General features: G+C 39.5%; 2 protein-coding genes across 2 annotated transcripts in view; both read right to left on the reverse strand.

Moving 5' to 3' along the window:
• Positions 1–9,917: 9,917 nt before the first annotated feature.
• On the reverse strand, positions 9,918–11,378 carry b3galt8 (beta-1,3-galactosyltransferase 8). Its single transcript, XM_061072055.1, has one exon. The coding sequence runs from the start codon at positions 11,376–11,378 to the stop codon at positions 10,422–10,424; it is 957 nt and encodes a 318-aa protein (XP_060928038.1). The 3' UTR covers positions 9,918–10,421.
• Positions 11,379–13,668: 2,290 nt separating this feature from the next.
• Positions 13,669–17,829, reverse strand: part of tncb (tenascin Cb) — a 40,815-nt gene continuing 36,654 nt past the window's right edge. The window contains exons 16-21 of the mRNA XM_061071970.1: positions 17,648–17,797; positions 17,047–17,198; positions 15,827–15,923; positions 15,015–15,176; positions 14,395–14,558; positions 13,669–13,779 (exon numbers count right to left, since the gene is read on the reverse strand). Coding sequence (XP_060927953.1) covers positions 13,669–13,779; positions 14,395–14,558; positions 15,015–15,176; positions 15,827–15,923; positions 17,047–17,198; positions 17,648–17,797 — 836 coding nt within the window. The remainder of the gene's footprint in view (positions 13,780–14,394; positions 14,559–15,014; positions 15,177–15,826; positions 15,924–17,046; positions 17,199–17,647; positions 17,798–17,829) is intronic.

A 17,829-nucleotide genomic window follows, 5' to 3' on the forward strand; every position in this document is an offset into this window, starting at 1 on the left:
TAGCATGTAGACACCTATTAAATCACCAAGATGAAAATAAATCTAAGTTAGATTAATTCCATATTCACCTGAAAAATAATCTGAATCACTTCTTCCCCTCTTGAACTATTCAAATACATTAGTTCAGGTATATGTTGAGGTTTTGAAACACTGTCACTGCTTGACTGTAACCATATATCCCACTGGTACATGGGACCAAGTATTTACTGAATGTTTAACATGCAGGGAGCTGCAGGGAGGGATAGTAAACATCTTGATACATCATCTGAATTAAAAACCTGAAGTTATATTCATGGCTGTTAACATCTTAAATTATTGGATTATATAACAGTGATAACACATAAGTCTGGGTATTATAAACGTGGTTTCATTTTGTAACCTGCCATAATAATCCACACCTAAATGTAACTGAATTAAAACATTGTATTCAGCAGGAAAACAAAAGGACATGACTGGGCCAGCCCTGAGGTTATCAGATGTAAATTTGCAAGGTTCAATCCTTTTATGTGATCTATCAGTGGTAATGGTCTGATCTTCTAAGGGGGACCAATCCTGCAAACTTAATCAGTTTGACAAAAGCTGGATCCGTTGCTGATGTGTACCAGCTGCAAGATTGCATTCATTAAAATGACCAATGTGGCCTTCAGAAGGTTTGTTAGATTATTTTCAGTGGACCCTTTTGTAAACATCAATTTCTTTTTAAATCTGACTCAACTGGTTAAAACAATTAGATTTCTGACTTGTGAAAACATTATCTAAATAAATGAAAATTTAAATTATGAAAGGGTTATGGGTCCGGCACAATTGTGGGCCTCAACGTGTTTAGTTGGCTTTTAACATGAGATCCCTGAATGCTGAATGAAGAGAAGTCTTACACACTTTGAATAGGCTTTCAAGTAGTTTGCATCTTATCATCAAGATTATTTACATGAATTAACCTGTACTTGGGTCCAAAGATGGCAACATAATTTAAGATGATGCTGAATCGGACATCAGCCTTTTCATTCTCTAACCAGTTTGAATGATCACCCATCTCTGCCCAAGGTCACGTCTGAGTGAACAACGTAGCCAGTTGTGTTTGACTGATCGGTCAGAAGTTGAATGCCCTGTCCTCTCCTTCTTTCACACTAGTTATTTTGCAGAGCTCTTCATATGACACTGTAAACCTGTCAATAGTTTATGGGAACGCACACACATACACAAACACACGCTCCTTTCCCTCTCAGCTTGTGACTACAGGCCTTAAAATTATTGTACAACCTGTAAAACTGAAACATACATACGGTAACAAAATTAACATTATGTATAATGTAGTCCTCAGTGAGGAATAGAGGTAGACCACACAGATGGCTCATGGCCTGCAGCAACCTACGCAGCCACTGCAAACATGATTCTTGTAGCTGAGTAACCAAGCTTCCCAGGCGGTAGCAGGCGGTAGCTTGGGAAGCTTGGTAAATAATAGGTGGTAAATCACACATTGAGCCAGTGCTCATAACAGCCAACAACGGAGCTAATAAGAAATTATACCGACATATTTCCTCATGATTTACAGCTGCTTGACGTTACTATGGGAACACTTTATTTGACTTGGGCTTTTCATGAATTTATAGAGGTTGATTATAAACTAGTCATAAAGAAGTGTAGTAAATGTATTGAAATGAAAAATATAAAAACAAAACAATGATTTTGATCATAACAATTTAACATATTTTAAATGCTCAAGTTATTGTTGTATTGTATTATTAATATTATGATCATTATAAGGTGACGTATTCATTGAATACTTCCTACATGAATATCCAAGCTGAGCTCTAGTCTAAAACAGATTTTCTGAACAAGGGGATTGTATAAAAACATCACAACATGAAACTGTGATGGGACAGATCAACCATACAGAGGTAAAGAAAAATGAAAGTGTTGTAGTTTCTCAGTTGACAGAAATGCAATGTAAAGGTAGAGTTGAAAAGGCGTTCGAATCGCTCAGTACTTACTCCATTGATTTAATAAGCTATTCATGTGCATCCTGTGGACGATGGAACAAACGCTGAGGTCTCTGTGCAGAAACTGAGGAGGAACCACATACAAGCAACAACAAATGAGCAAGAACACAGACACAGGACAACACAAGTGGAATGTCAAGCAAGCAACATTGAAAGCTGAAGACTGGTAAGACATGATGAGACAACATTTAATGCTTGTTTCAAAACAAGTCCCCAATACGTTTATTTTTTTGCATGTTTTCGCGAAACAACATGCATTGTGAGAAAGCTTCCACCTGTTGTATTAAACTATATAAGGTTCCTACAATTAGATTATGGTGATATATTTTAAGAAAAACAGTGCAGACAAGTATGCTCTCATGACATATAAACAGTATATGTATCACAACTCTACAGGTACTTCACTTCATATGTTTTTAGGCCCATGGCAGTGGTTCCCAACCTTAAATCATCATGACAGAGTTATTTTTTCTTCAATTTTTTTCCCTTTATAGACCAGAGGGGTTGAAGTATCCAGATTTCTCTCACTTTCACTCTCTTCAGTAATATTTCTAACCAGAGAAAGCAACTTTTTTCAGGCGAAAACTCTGATTAAGCCACTGTGCAATCCCTGCCCAGCACGAAACTGTTTTAAAACATTTAAATCTTCGGTGCATGAACATGCTTGTCGCATTTTCTCACTAACCAATCAAAATCAAAAAAAGGCAGGACTTACGATATCGATAATGACTGGGGTAGTACTAACTGATCCTAAGTTTATCAGGTGTCTGGTGAGATGCTATCTCATCTCATTTTTCTGCCTCTTTGTTATTACTTTAATCAGGGAAGGGGGAGTTTTATCAAATCTGATTCCAATTGTGAATGTGCTGTTCGAATCCCAATCCTTTCAAATCCTTAGATCTAAATCTTTTAAATTGTTTGTCTGGATCAAGACTTTACTGAAAAACACTGTTTTTTTATTTTACTCAGCACATTAACAAAACAAATTATTGCTTTTTTGTGTTAAAATAGATTGAACGTACACAGTCTGTAGCTTCATCTAATGATATTAATAACATAATGTGATATAGAAACTAAGCACCTGACTTCAGTTACAAGTATGGTGCATTGGCTATGATATCTAAACCATTGACAATGTGCTGGGCTTTCATCACATATTTTATCACCACTCATTAATTCATTAACTCTGCCCTACTTCATGTTTTGCAACAGCTGTAGAAGCTTATGTAAAAACAACACATTGAATAAGATTTTCTTTCTACTTTATTATAAAATACATATGAATGAAATGAACCCCTGGTATTTACTTAATAGAACTTAATGTTAGCATTGGTTAAACTACACTAGGTCACAGAATATAGTGTATCACCAGCAGGCTGAGCATTAGTCCTTCTGAAGTTACAGAACATCCCACAGATATTGCCGTTTTAGTCAACTTGAGAACTTATAGGCCAGTGTGCCGTGTTTCTTGTGAACAGTGTTGATGAGTTATCGCTTGTTTGTTTTCGTCAACATTCAAATTTTTTCATTGCATGAGAATAAAACACACTAACTCAACAGAGGATACAACAAAATGCAGCACCCAGGTTGGGAACCACTGCATATGTACAGTCTTTTGTCAATATAAAGATTATACTGACTATACTGGCTTTTTGTACCTGGAGATGCAGCAATTTCCTTTAAATGAATGATGAGTTTTGGGTCTTCAGTAGTCAATTTAGAACACTTCTGTGGAATCATATCTCAAAGCAGAGTTGAGATGTTGCCCTCACATGAGTCAAATTCCCATGATATGTGTGTGTACAATTATCTATACATCAGACTTTATGGTTCTTTACATGTGCAGCAGACAGTTTAAAAAAGAGAAAAAAACAATAGTGTACTTACATAGATTAAGTCCCAGGTGCTGTTGTGGATGAAGGAAAGAATAGACTGAGTTTTAAACTGCTGAAGAAGTATGATGCATCATATATCCGTGTACTGTGTCTGTGCAGGAAATAGAACAGCTCTCTGTGCTGCAGCTCTCTGTGCATTGGGTGTGCAGTGAGTCCAGGCTGCTGATCCACACGAGTGCCTGTTTGACGTGTTGTCTTAGGAACCAGCCTCACCAGCACAAGCACGTAGGTGGATGCAGCTCCACCCACTGGAGGGGGTGGGGGGTTGGAGCTGAGCAGCAGGCAGGCAAAGTCTGTGCGATAATATATATGGGAGCTTTTGACTTACTTATTTCAACCTTCCCTAATACATTTGGCCTATTATTCTAAATCATTTCGACACACTATGACTCATCATATCCTAGAGAAGGATATCTTGGGTTTGCAAACAGAAAAGAGGAAAATAAAATTGAGAAGCCGTGTTGGCTTATGTGCTTTCAGTTACCGAGCTGTAACTCTGCAGAATGTGATGGATCTGTTCACACTGTGCATTCACATGCTCCTCTGAAGGTCCCATTTCCCAAGTTGTGAGGTCATTCTTTAGAATTCTTTGTTCTATGTTCTTTGAAGTCAGAATGTGGAATACAAACATGGCCTGTATGTGTTGTATTTATGTGTTTGAACATAACAACACATTAACACCTCATTTCAATATCTGCATGATAACAAAGAGCAAAAAAAAGGATTAGAAGTTACATATACAAGTTAATAGTTTAAAAAGTATGCTTGCCAATCAAAGAAATGTCTGTATTGGCTAAAAAAGTTAAATGCTTGTGAGAGATTGACAAGTTGCCGACTTTCTGAGTTGTCGCTCAGACTTGATATGACGTTGACAAACATTTTCCCAATTGTGACCTAATTTTCAGGATTATTCCGACAACACATGATAACACAATCAATGGCAATACAAAACACAGCTTTTTATTGGATGTGCAGATGCTTGTCTTCATGTTAATTTAAGAAAAACATGCAGAGATATTTCATGTTCATTTGTCATGTTGGAGGACATTATCATATTACTGCACAGGCAAGAGTAATTATTATTGGATGGCATATATGTATATTATTTTTATTTCTGAACCCAGTGGATCCTCTCAGGACCCCATCAGGCTCCCACTCAAGGAATAACAACATTATCATCCAAACATTAGTATTTTCCTCATAATGAAAATAATAAATGAAGTTCAATTTGCTCTGAAAGCTGTTTGTGCTGCTGAGAAGTATCTCGATGCGGCACGACACAGGGTGGGAGTTTTCTGAACAATGTGGAGCTCGGGCCCCGAGCTTAAACTCCCACTCAGTCAGTGTAGGGAATGAATAGACTTGAACAGAAGGCACAAAAACAACAGACAAATGGACACAGTATGGAGAATGGAGAAGAGCTTTACATGGCTGAACACAACAGTACAGGCTAATTAAAGCTGCTGAGCTTTAGTATGTACTGTCAGTAAGTGCACATATGCATGAGCATGATGGAGCTGTTTTTAGAACTTCAACTAACATATGAGTTACATCATTTTCAAGCAGATGTTCCAACACTTTATTTTGCTTATGACACCTTAAAATAATGTGTACTTGTGACTCCAGATCAAACCTTTATAACCTGCTATGGTTGTGAGCAGGTCCACCAGGCAATGATTTTCGATCACAGATTCAGTGACAGAAACGTCTGGTGACCACTCTGATATATTTTTGGACCTCTTGATGGGTCCTGGAACCTGAGGATGGCAACCACTCCTTTAAAGAAGGTCCAGTGAATAGTATAGGCTGATCAGAAAGGTAAACTTGTCAGTGTTGTTAATTCTCTAGTCAAGTCTGTAAAAGCTGAACAAACTGACACTGTTAGTTATCAGTGCTAGCCTGTGTTTGGAGCTTGTCTTTGGACAAAGTTACAATTAAATTTTCTTTAAGTAGGCTCGATTAAATAATTTATGACAATTATGGGTCATGGGTTCACTGAAGCTCTTAATGATTAAAGGGGAACTCCACCGACGACACACTTCAAACTAGTGAACTTGTCATGGGGACCTGTGCTCACTGCTCAGCCAGTGTAAACAGTTTTATCATGTTGAATGTGACTCTGGAGGAGCTAAATAAATATAAAATATTTACACAACATTACTTAAATAATCTCATCTTGCAAACTATGCAATTATTACATAGGCCTGTGGTAGTTAATACGATGTGAGTGGCCTCTAATGAAAAGAATCCACTCAGATGCATTGTGGGACATGTAGGATTAGCATCTTTCTGAGACTAAGGACTAAAATAAAAAGTCCTATAAGGCCAATACCAGTGGGGCACTTTTCAGTGTCATGAAAAGTGTGGTCCCAGTGGTGAAGGTCAGTTCAATAGTATTAAAGAAATAAAACTGAACAATCTATGGTTGGATTTGTTTCTAAACATTATTATAAACTGCCATTGTCTGTAATGTCTGCAGTCAGTTCAGTTATTAATCTGTTGGATTTCGATGTTGTGACCAACATAAACAATATTAAAAATGATAACATTGAAAATAGCTTTTATTAAAAAACACACTTTACAGAGCACATGCACTTTTCTGACCCACACAACAATATCTAAAACAAATGTAATGTGCAATATTTAAATTCATCAGGTAGAACAAAATTCCCTGAAAGAACAAGCCAATAAATCCACTTGGTCAAACTTCCTGTTTCTTGTGTAACGTTTCCATGAAGTGCCCACACTCATGAGAGAGTTCCTGTCCCCTGTTTTCTAATAGAATCATTGTTGTTCTTTTTTATGAGATTTCCTCCAGACCCTCCCCACTGTATGACCTAGAGCCAATGCTGTTCACTTTGACCACAGTGAACTCAGGGAATACAGGTATAGACACAACATAAGCTGTGTCACAGTATCTACCTAAATCGAAGATCATAGTGTTATTCTATGGTATGGATGGTATGCCTAGTTTGGCTTAAGGAATTGTAAGACCTTTTGCAGTCGTTAATGTGTCACTGATATTATTAAAATAGATATATATCATGTACACTCAATAATCCACATGTCAAAGTGAAAACATGTTTTCAGAAGTTTTTGCAAATGTATTAAAATTGTGGTCAGGTACCTGCTTGTTTGTTGTAATTATCCATGAGATGTGTCTCGATCTTGACGGGAGTCCTGTGACAAACTGAATTGAACTCTGCAGATCAAAGCAAAGCAAAGTTAAACCATTTTAATGCTCTGAGGAACGGATGTTGGCCCTGAGGGTTTTGAGTTACATTTTCAGGAACATATGTGAAACATTTAGCCACAAACGTGCACTATACTTGCAGTATATATCAAACAGTGGTAGTAGGATGGAGCCACAGTTTGTCTGTTATTTATGTGTCTGTAGTGTGCGTCTCACCTATCGTTGCAATCGGGATTGTGCAATTAAAAGCTAGACCTATCGACTCTTTATTACAATATGTGGCTGTCAAGCTTTGATGGAAAAATCCAGTGCGTGTGAAAAGGAGGGGTGAACACAGTGTAGGTGGTTTCTACAGGTGTGTTGCAGCGTGAGTGATCTGCACAGAAGAAACTGCACAAATAATCCAGCTCAGCTGCTAGTGAAGACTCACATGAAGACCTGAAGCTGCATCAGCTGCCAAGGAGGCTTCTACAGAGAATTGGATAATGGGTCTGAATATGTTTGTCAATGAGAAATTACAGTTAAGATTTTTTGTGTGGACAGATGCTCGCCTTGAAATCAAAGTGTCTATGAGACACCACATAAAAAAATACCTTTTAAGGTTTAGTCACATTGATGTGAGAAACTCATCTTGTTTCCAGCCTCATTGATGAACACCTGAGGAAGATCCGTGGTAAAAGATGGTGCTTGGTGTTTCTTAACAGGGTTTGATCTGTTTTTTGAAGAAGGGCCAACACTGGCACATCGCAGTCTGTCAGTCGATGTTAAATATATTAAAGACACCAGCAGCTGCCATGACGCTCGGCTTCACTTTAAAATCATTTCTGAGTCATCAGCCTGAAGAGCAGACAATAAACTGCATCGAATGTAATAACTGCACCTTCTGCTCTCATCCAATTGGATATTGTCATATGCAACAAGTCTTTATATTAATTAGAATTTAACGGAAAACTATATTAAGAGCAATGAAATGTTACTTTAAATTAAATTCAGAAGGAAACTGTGCATTTTGATGTTTTGTTTATTTTTATGATTCTATTCTACTTTGAAGTTAAATATTATTGGCCCATTCTCCACAATCCCCCCATCTTTTGCTGTGGCTGGTTTCAGAAGATGTGGTTCCATGTGACATAAAAAAGTAACAGGTAAGCAGTGATATGTTTATCCTTACTGCACACTACGATAATATACTGCTTTTATATAATAACATTTATAAGCATGTGCTATATTAATGAGGGTACTTGCCTTATAATTTAATTTCCCTGCAGCTATTTTACTGAGTTATTAATATAAAAAAAATCAAGTTTCATCATTTAAAATAAATTTCAATATTTGTCGACATCAAGGACTGAAGGGTGCTTAGTTTCTTTATCATAAGCCTACAACTTTGAAGTTACTAACCCTTTGAATGCACACTGTAACTTGTTGTGAAAATACAAATATAAATATAAATTCATGTTAATAAATCTCATGAAAAATGTTTTCAGCATTTTATTTATTCTGGAGGGAAACAGCATGTTCTCTTGGCATGTGGACAATAGCAAAAACAATAGCAGCAAGAAATATATAATAATCAAACATTCATATAGTCAGATGCTGTGTATTTTCTCATTCATATGCAGGAACAAATCTAGGTATCAATCTATGAGGCGCTCGGTGCATAGTAAACCAGTGAGCAGGATCAGTCTGCTGTTAAGTGAAAGATGAAAATAAAAAACTTCTTTTATAGGCTTTTCTGAGGGCTCATCTTTTCTTACCAGCGATTATAAGGATCCCTGTGAAAAGGTCATAGTGTGTCTCCAATTAAAATGTGTACTAAGTACACCTCAGCAGTTGCTACATACTGCCACCAGCTGGTTCTTCTTTGTAAGTACAATGCATATATATAAATAGCCACTTCGTCATACGACACTGTAAATAGATAGGCACCGTCACACAACAAATATGCTGCGGGTTATGTTACGCCCAGATGGACGGATATGCAGACAGACAGACAGATAGACAGACAGACAGATAGATTTTTTCCTGGTTAATGTGGCCCTGTGTAAATAACTGTCCACGTGGAGCCTAAACCTATCAGGCACAAACTGAAGATTAAGTACAAGGCCAATAAAACGAGGTAAACTTTTGAACAGTCTTTGGTGTATATTATAAATTCAGAGGATACATTATGTCCTATTTACACCTCTACTATGACCTAACTACTACACAATACCTATAAAATATGACTTTGAATGAAGAAGTTGGAACTGACATTGCGGATGAGAAAAACATCTGCAACTATTTTGTCTTCTTTTATTTGGCCTCGGTCAGGAAGGCTACTCAGCTTCTCAGTGCATGTGATTTGCTACATTGTTTGAATAAAGTCAAAGTCTTTTTTGCCACAGCAACTTTTAAAACCAGGATTGTAAGGCGCTTCACAAGTACACAAATATATAACATCAGGGATATGAGTGCATTATTCAGTAATTAGTGTTCTGCAACAACATTATCATCTGTTTTATAAGGCAAATGATTCATCAGTTCATTCACTGGGAATTTTTCATTATGAATGTCCTATTTCTTTATAATGTTACAGTTACTCATTATGATGATACAAAACACAAAAAGCAGCTTATTACATTTCATTTACTTGTTAACAAAAAATGATCAATTATACAGAAAATTGTTGATGTGTTGATTATTTGCAACTATTTTTTTTTTTTTTATCACTTTAGCCATAATCTTTGGTTCCTGCTTCTCAGTTGCAGCTTCTGCTGCTTCTCTTATGGGACAGTTAACTGAATATTTTAGAGCTATAATATAATAGAGCTTTTGGGATGGAAGGCACATTCTATCTCTTTATGATCTCCAGCTGCTCTAGTTTTCATTTTCTATTATTAGGTCAAATGTAGTGGTTAGTAAAAGAAAATCTGACCACCACTGTATCCAAAGGAATGTATCCAAATTGCCTGTTCTGTCCAACCAGCAGTCCAAACTAAGATACTGAATTGACAATATTATAGGAAAAGAGACAAGCAGCAGATCAACATGAGAGGTTTTCTTTGAGCCTGAGGTAACACGTGTTTGATTTTAAATGAACGAGTTGAGGTTTAACTCTGGAGTGAAGATATATTCTCTGATAGTTTCATTTGAATATTTGAATAATGTTTGCATAATATAATAATACAGCTTTACCCACAACCCTGTCGCCCTTGAACATGAGCATCCACACTGCTGCGTGTGTGTGTAATGGCTTCTTTCCTTAAGAGCAGGACACTGATTAGATAACATTTAACTTTGTTGAAGTTCTCATGTGTGTCTGAACAGTGAAGCACTTGGTAAAGTTGACCCTCAGCAGCTGCTGCGTCCAATGGAGAAATCCTGCCAGACCTGCAGCAGCTTAGACGCCTTGAACCCATTCACAATGATGAGTTTGGCGAAGGTGCACCTGTCATACTCCAAGTCTCTGATTTCAAAGAGATTTCTGAGGGTGGGCAGGCTGAGGGCATACACAGGCCGGACCCCCAGCACACGCAGACACAACCCCATGTACACGTCTTCCATGGAGATCATGCGGACGAACCTGGAGGCCCAGGAGATCCTGGCGGCCAGGTCTACAGAGAGGACATACCCAGCTCCAGATACATACGGGGGGAAGCTGTCTTCAGGGAACTCCTCCTCTGACACATACCACTTACTGTAAACGTCCCTCCTCGGCCTGCCGTCGTTTATCACTGACCCTGTGATGAAGGCCTGACGTGGGCGGCTCCTCAGCCACCGCAGGAGGTAGAACACGTTCACAAAGATGTCCGAGTCCACCTTCATGACGTAGGAGGCTCTGGGGCAGTGGGTCGCAGCCCAGTTCATCATCATCACTGTTTTGATTGTCAGGTTCTGGTAGCTGTCCAGGAAGTTCATCTGGATGATGTCTGCATGTTCCCTGTTCTCCTCTTCCAGCTCCTCCTGGAGGCTGAACCCCAGCCCCCCCTCGGGGACCCCCATGTAGAAGACAGTGAGGGTGTCCTGACCTGGAGCTCCCCATGTTTTCCTGATGGCCTCCCTCGCTGCAGCGTCCTGTGGAGCAACTGGGACCAGGAAGAGCAGGAAGGGGCTGCTGTCCCTGCACAGGGGCTGGTCGAGTACGTACTGGTATGAGTGGGGGGACAGGAGCCTGTGCTCCTGCTCTGACAGGGGGCTGGTCTTTACCTGCTCTTTACTCATGACACCGACTAAGATCTGAGCCGACAGGACGAGCACAGCTGACACGGTGAGTAACTTCACTAACCTCCACGACTGACATTTCCTCATCGCCCCCACGGGAAACGAAGCTGCTCCCGTCCCGGTGGAGCGTCGCGACTTACAGGCTACGGACTCGACACGAGAAAACAACACAGGAGGAAATCCAGGAAGTACTGCTGCAGTGAGGGGAGGAGGAGGGAGGGGGGGAGGAGGAGGGAGGGAGGGAGGGGGGGCAGCCACTCCCGACAGGTGGGCGTGGACCCGGAAATCAGACAGAGAGAGAGCTTACTTCAAATGTTGCTAATAACAACTGCTGTGGTTGTTGTGTTCTCTCCTTATACATTCATGTCTTTGATTTGACATTAACCTCTGATATTTGTTTTTTAGCAACATAATGTCATGCCAATAAAGCTATGGTATTACAAATTTAAATAAAGATTCCTTTGATCTTTGACCACTGAGTTGTTTATTTAAGGCTTTTAAAGACTTTTTTGTTTGTCTGATCATGATACACCTATGTATCGATTTTTGTGAAGGTCGGTGAATGTGAACACGTTCCGGGGGTCTCGGGGGGCACCGTTGAACCATTTTGCGACGCCCATTGAAAATTCCTCCAGAATACATACATTGTCACCACTTTCTAACTTTCTGCAAATTTTGGTAAGAATTTGAGCATGTTAAAGCCCTCAAAGAGTCAATTCAACTCACTATGATCCAGATGTTGGTCGTAGTAGTAGTATAACTAGTTTTATAAGTACATAGTATTCATATTCAGCACCTTAACATTTTGATTGTAACTCACAGAATCCCAATGTCAAATAAGCAAACTATCTAAAACCATGTGGTGTGGTTAAAAGGCCCGTGGACCCTGAGTTGGGATGTTTGTTTTTAATGCAGCTTTATCTTCATCATGGACATGAAATAAATAAATCTCCTGCACATCTTCCTTTTAAACAAACTGTTTATTGTAATACAGCTTACAGAGAAACACTTGTTCACCCAGTTATAAACAAACAAAACAATAAAAACAGACTTAATTTACACAGGCATTCTTTAGAAGGTCAGTGGTTTAGTATCCTGCCATAGCAGGGGATGGGGGAAGGGGGCAGGGGGCAGGTGGGGGCGGGGGGAGGGAGTAGAAACAGTAACTAGTTCTCTAGTTTGGGCCTGTTCAAACACTATTCATATCAACATAAGCATAGAGATTTTACCAATACACTGGAATTCAATTGGAGTTGGCCTTTTTTCATGTTTTGAGCATCAACATATTTCGTGTGAACAACACATAACATTCTCTTGTTGCACATATACAGTATGTACTGTATTCACATTTTGCAAAAACAAAAGAAAGAACAACGTAATCACCGCGTTTCATTACATACTCAATAATAGGTCCTGCCTTCGGATTCATGAGAGAAACGAACAAATTGAAAACACGTCTGCTTTTCTTTTTCCCGGTTCTTTCGTTTTTTTAAAACACAACACTGTGGCTGTAGCATGATGCCTTCAGGGGCTCACATGATGAATGGATACATTGCCATCCAGGTGGACATGGGATGTGGCCAGTAAAATACTTTGATATAGATTTTTTTTTTCCCTCTTTAAACTTGCATCTCTTATCACTTCAGACGTTGGCTTGAGTTGAGGGAGATGAAGGAACCAGGGGAGGATAAAGTGACACTGACACAAGTGAAGTCGCACAAAGACAAACAAATGGCAAGTTAGATGGAGATATCATACATCTGAATACTGCCATCTGAGGAATATCCCTTTTTCGAATGTTTAGATCAGATGTATGCATGTACAGGACTGTACACGGAGAAGAATGATAATCCTTCTGAATTATCACTCTGTTATCAGTTTTAGCAAAGACACCCTGAACCTAAACAAGACCACATTGTACCATAAACAGCTTCTCTGAAATACCCCAAACGTGGCTTGGATGTGACATGGTGAACTGTATAGAAAAAAATACCCGCGCTGCACTCACGCCTGCCCACAAATGCTGCAACATTAGAGAGAGGACCCGAATCAGGTGAGGTGGAGTTGTTTCTGCTCTCTTTGGTGCGTGAATTGAATCTGCGTGGGGTTGAATTGAATTCCAGTTTGTAACATGCACGTTGATTTCAGCACCGGCACAATTTCCACAACCGCAGGTGTCATGGAGTCACGGCGGATCTCTGAGCAAATGGGAGGAAATATGGTTTTGTGAGGAGGCAGCAGGGCTCTTGGCAGTGGCTTTGGTTGCTGCTGGGTGGATAGATGGGTGCATGTGTGTATTCAAGATGGGGTTTTTTTTGGGGGGGGGGGGGGGAGTCCAGACAGAGAAGTAGCGATGTTGTTGTTAGTGGTTGCTCATTTATGATCGTTTCCTCCTCCCCTCCAGGTTCCTGAAGTTGGAAGGCCTGATCTTCATATCCGCAAACTCGATCGAGTGCTCGTGGCCTTTCCAGTGGAACCAGTTCACACCCTGTGGAAGACGAGACAAATCATCTTACGTTAATTATATGGAGAGAAGGACAGGTCATTGGGAGGTTGTTTTCTTATCACACATTGATATTATAGCAAAAGCAGCTTCATCGACAGACAAACACATTTATATAGGACAATCTTGGAAGCCCCAAACGTTGTCCATTGCATGTGGTACATATGGTGTGGTTAAGGTTATGGCAAATAAAAAAGTGTCAATAAACTGAATTTATCTCCTGTTGGTAGAACAACCATGGGCTATGTAATTATCAATGGTGAAGGAAGTACTCAAATAGATGACTTAAGTAAAATACAAACAAATAGACAAAAAGTAACTCAAGAAATAGTACCATATTAACTTTCTACTTGTGTAACATTTTTTTTAAATATACTGTATACTGTACTGTAATGTTTTAAAGTAATAATACTTGCTTAGTATAGCCTATTCCCAAACCTAACATACAAATGAGGGCTACTGCTGCCAGCTGTGATCGGATCAATGCACCGATTCCCCTGTTGTTAACGATAACTATTAAACATTTATAAAACAATCTGAGCAATTGTAACACAAATGCACTAGTTTTTGAAGTTGTGATGCAGCAGCAGTGAACTGTACCTTGCTGTGACTGTTATCTCCATATCGTCCCATGAGGTTGACACGGTGACAGTTTTTATACCAGAAGGCTCCCTTATAGGACAGGGCACAGTTGGTGACAGCAATGTCATTGTCATGGTCGTAGGTGGAGAACGGACGGCCGTGGTGGTAGGTCATGGAGTCGCCTACAAACAGGAGAGAGAGAGAGAGAGAGAGAGAGAGAGAGAGAGAGAGAGAGAGAGAGAGAGAGAGAGAGAGAGAGAGAGAGAGAGAGAGAGAGAGAGAGAGAGAGAGAGAGAGAGAGAGAGAGAGAGAGAGAGAGAGAGAGAGAGAGAGAGAGAGAGAGAGAGAGAGAGAGAGAGAGAGAGAGAGAGAGAGAGAGAGAGAGAGAGAGAGAGAGAGAGAGAGAGAGAGAGAGAGGTTAATACACAGAACATTAAAAAAGGTTCCTTCATTTGCATGAATACACACAGGATTATTGATAATGTATTAATTGGACTATTTTGAACTCATGACCTAAGAAAAATGAGCACATATAAATGAATCTATAACTTTGTGAGCAGTTTTAAAGGTTGTCTTCAGACAGAACCAGTGGACTTGAACTAAAGCATAGTGTACATGGCTGCAGGAGTCAGCTTTACCTGCTGTTCCACTGTATCCTCCTACATGGACCTTGTAGCGGGTTCGAGGTTCCGACACAGAGAACTTGTCGTACTGAGCGTAGGCTGCTTCACCCTTGTCTCTCAGGTCCACCCGCAGCTCGTACTGACCTCCAGCTGTGATCTTATGCAGGTTGGACAGACCTGAGGGAAGGAGGAGAGGACATATATGATATAAATATTGATTTTGATGTATAATATATCACATTTTTTATCTTCAGATAACAAAATAATATGAATATGGTATTAATATAACTCAATCATATTTGATAACTGATAACTATCTTGAATGAAGTTTATATGTTATACATGAAGTATTTCATGTGAATTCAATCAAAAGAATTTCATAATTCAAATTATTTTGACTACAACATCTGCATTGATTTTTGCACCTGTTCCAGTTGCCTCATATTCTAGTCTAATCTTTTCACTCCTTTTTATCATTGACGAAGGAATTCAGCTCATATCATCCTGAACAGCCACTTTTGAAGCAAACTTATTTATGGCTGCATAAAAAAAGGAGTATTGAAATGGGCCACATGGTGGCTCTGCCACATCAGTTTCTGACTGAGTGACAGATATGACTCACAGAGATCAGCACCTAGAGTCCTAGAACGTGTCCCTTATATCTGAGCAGCATTTTAGCTTTAGAACTATGTTTCTAGATGAGAGCATGTCGGACCAGCAGAGCATTATTAGAAGAAAATGGGAAAATAAAGAGAACTTGCAGCAATCACATTAATATTAGAATCAATGTATGGTGGGAATGTGTGTGGTGATTTGATAGAAATTACCCAGCCAGAATTCATCGTTCATGTCACCGAAGCCGCCCGTGTAATTCTTCCAGTTACGGAAAAACTCCAGTTTCCCGCTCTGACGTCTGAGGAAAATCTGCAAAGGAAACAACAATAACGGATGAATATTGTCAGGGTGTGTTTTATACAATCAGCTGATGTATTTAGGATTCTTGTTTAACACAGCCAGAAGACAATACAGAGGCCCTGAGAGGTAAGTGAAAACCTTTATTTAATTTATATCTGGCCAAAGATAAAAACAATTTTAAACAAAAACAAAGTAAAAACTGATTTACTGGCAGCAAATCTTCAGTAATTAAAATACACACAAAAGAGTACATAATGTATCTTATGTTTAGATCACAAGCTGAAAATGATTTAGTCCTACTAGACATGAAAATATCCTGATGCAATATTTCTCTCTTTTCACGTCTTAAAGAAGAAATCAATAAATCAATGGTCCTGCCACAATGCTACCCTCTCAGGGCTTCCATACTACACATGTAGCAAATGTAGGTCACTGACTTAATAAACTTTGAATGGTTAATGTTCTACATTTATGTTTAGAACTTTTCTAGTCTCTTTGACCTTTCACAGTGTTTTACAGTCTGGGTCATAATCACCCATTCACCCCTGCTCCTTCATGAAAACATATCAATCAATCTATCAAATTTTATTTGTATAGCCCATATTCACAAATCACAATTTGTGTCATAGGGTATTTAACATGGTGTGACATCCTCTGCCCTTAACCGTAAACAAGAGTAAGAAAAACTACTAAAAAAATCTTTTACCAGTGTAAAAAAAACATAGAAACCTCAGAGAGAGCCACATGTGAGGGATCCCTCTCCCAGGATGGACAGAAGTGCAATAGATTTAGAGGGTATTTGCAACATATGAGGGAAGTTTGGGGTTGATCCAACTCTAAATACTGGACAACCCACTCTCCCTCCTGAAGTTACATATGGTGATAACTCAATGAAGCTTTGTCACTCTGAGTGAAACAGTCAGAAACTGTGATACAAATATCATGCTCATATTGAGCATATAAATCCCTGTCCACAATAATGTCAGAGTGATGTGGATTTGGTCAACAGAGCATGCAATGGTCTGTGATCCTCCTAATTGTTGTGTGGCCACTACCAACTGAGCATGTGTTCCTCACAGCAGAGAGAACAGGTCTGTGCTGTCCACATCTGTCTGTCTGTGTATTGACTTACGATCCATCCGCCTCCATCGGTGATCATGTCACAGTAGACCTGGATGGGCTGGCTCTCATCTCCGGCCAGATAGATGGTGTACAGGCCGGATGAGGTATCACCGTTCAGCAGAGCCTGGGAGCAGTCCCTGGGGTATCTGTACAGCACTCCAGCTACACACACACACACACACACACACACACACACACACACACACACACACACACACACACACACACACACACACACACACACACACACACACACACACACACACACACACACACACACACACACACACACACACACACACACACACACACACACACACACACACACACACACACACACACACACAATATAATGATAAAGTGGACCCGACAGACGTTCTCATCGATACTATCACTGTGAATTTTGCTAATCTTCTTTTGTGGATTAGTAAATAATTCAGTGTTTATGAAAAATAAAATCGGTGTATTAGTCCTCAAGCTACATTACTGTTAGTATAGGTTACTGCTAGTACAGTCACACACATACACACACACTTATTACTGACAATGAGAGAAATACGTTTGATGTGTTGACACAACAAGGGATGAAACCTGTTCATGAATCTACTCACTGGTGGTGAAGACAGAGGAGATGACTCGGCTCCTCTTGGGACCAGCGATGGCCTGCAGCCTGATTGAATACTCTGTGGAGGCGCTGAGCTGAGCCATGTTGTATGATACGGCAGTGGGACTCAGGACCACCTCCTGATGGAAGAAATATGCTCAAACATTGTCTTTATGACCAGTTAGACCA

Source organism: Limanda limanda, chromosome 5, assembly GCF_963576545.1.
Source record: "Limanda limanda chromosome 5, fLimLim1.1, whole genome shotgun sequence".
NCBI classification, from domain to species: Eukaryota; Metazoa; Chordata; class Actinopteri; order Pleuronectiformes; family Pleuronectidae; genus Limanda; species Limanda limanda.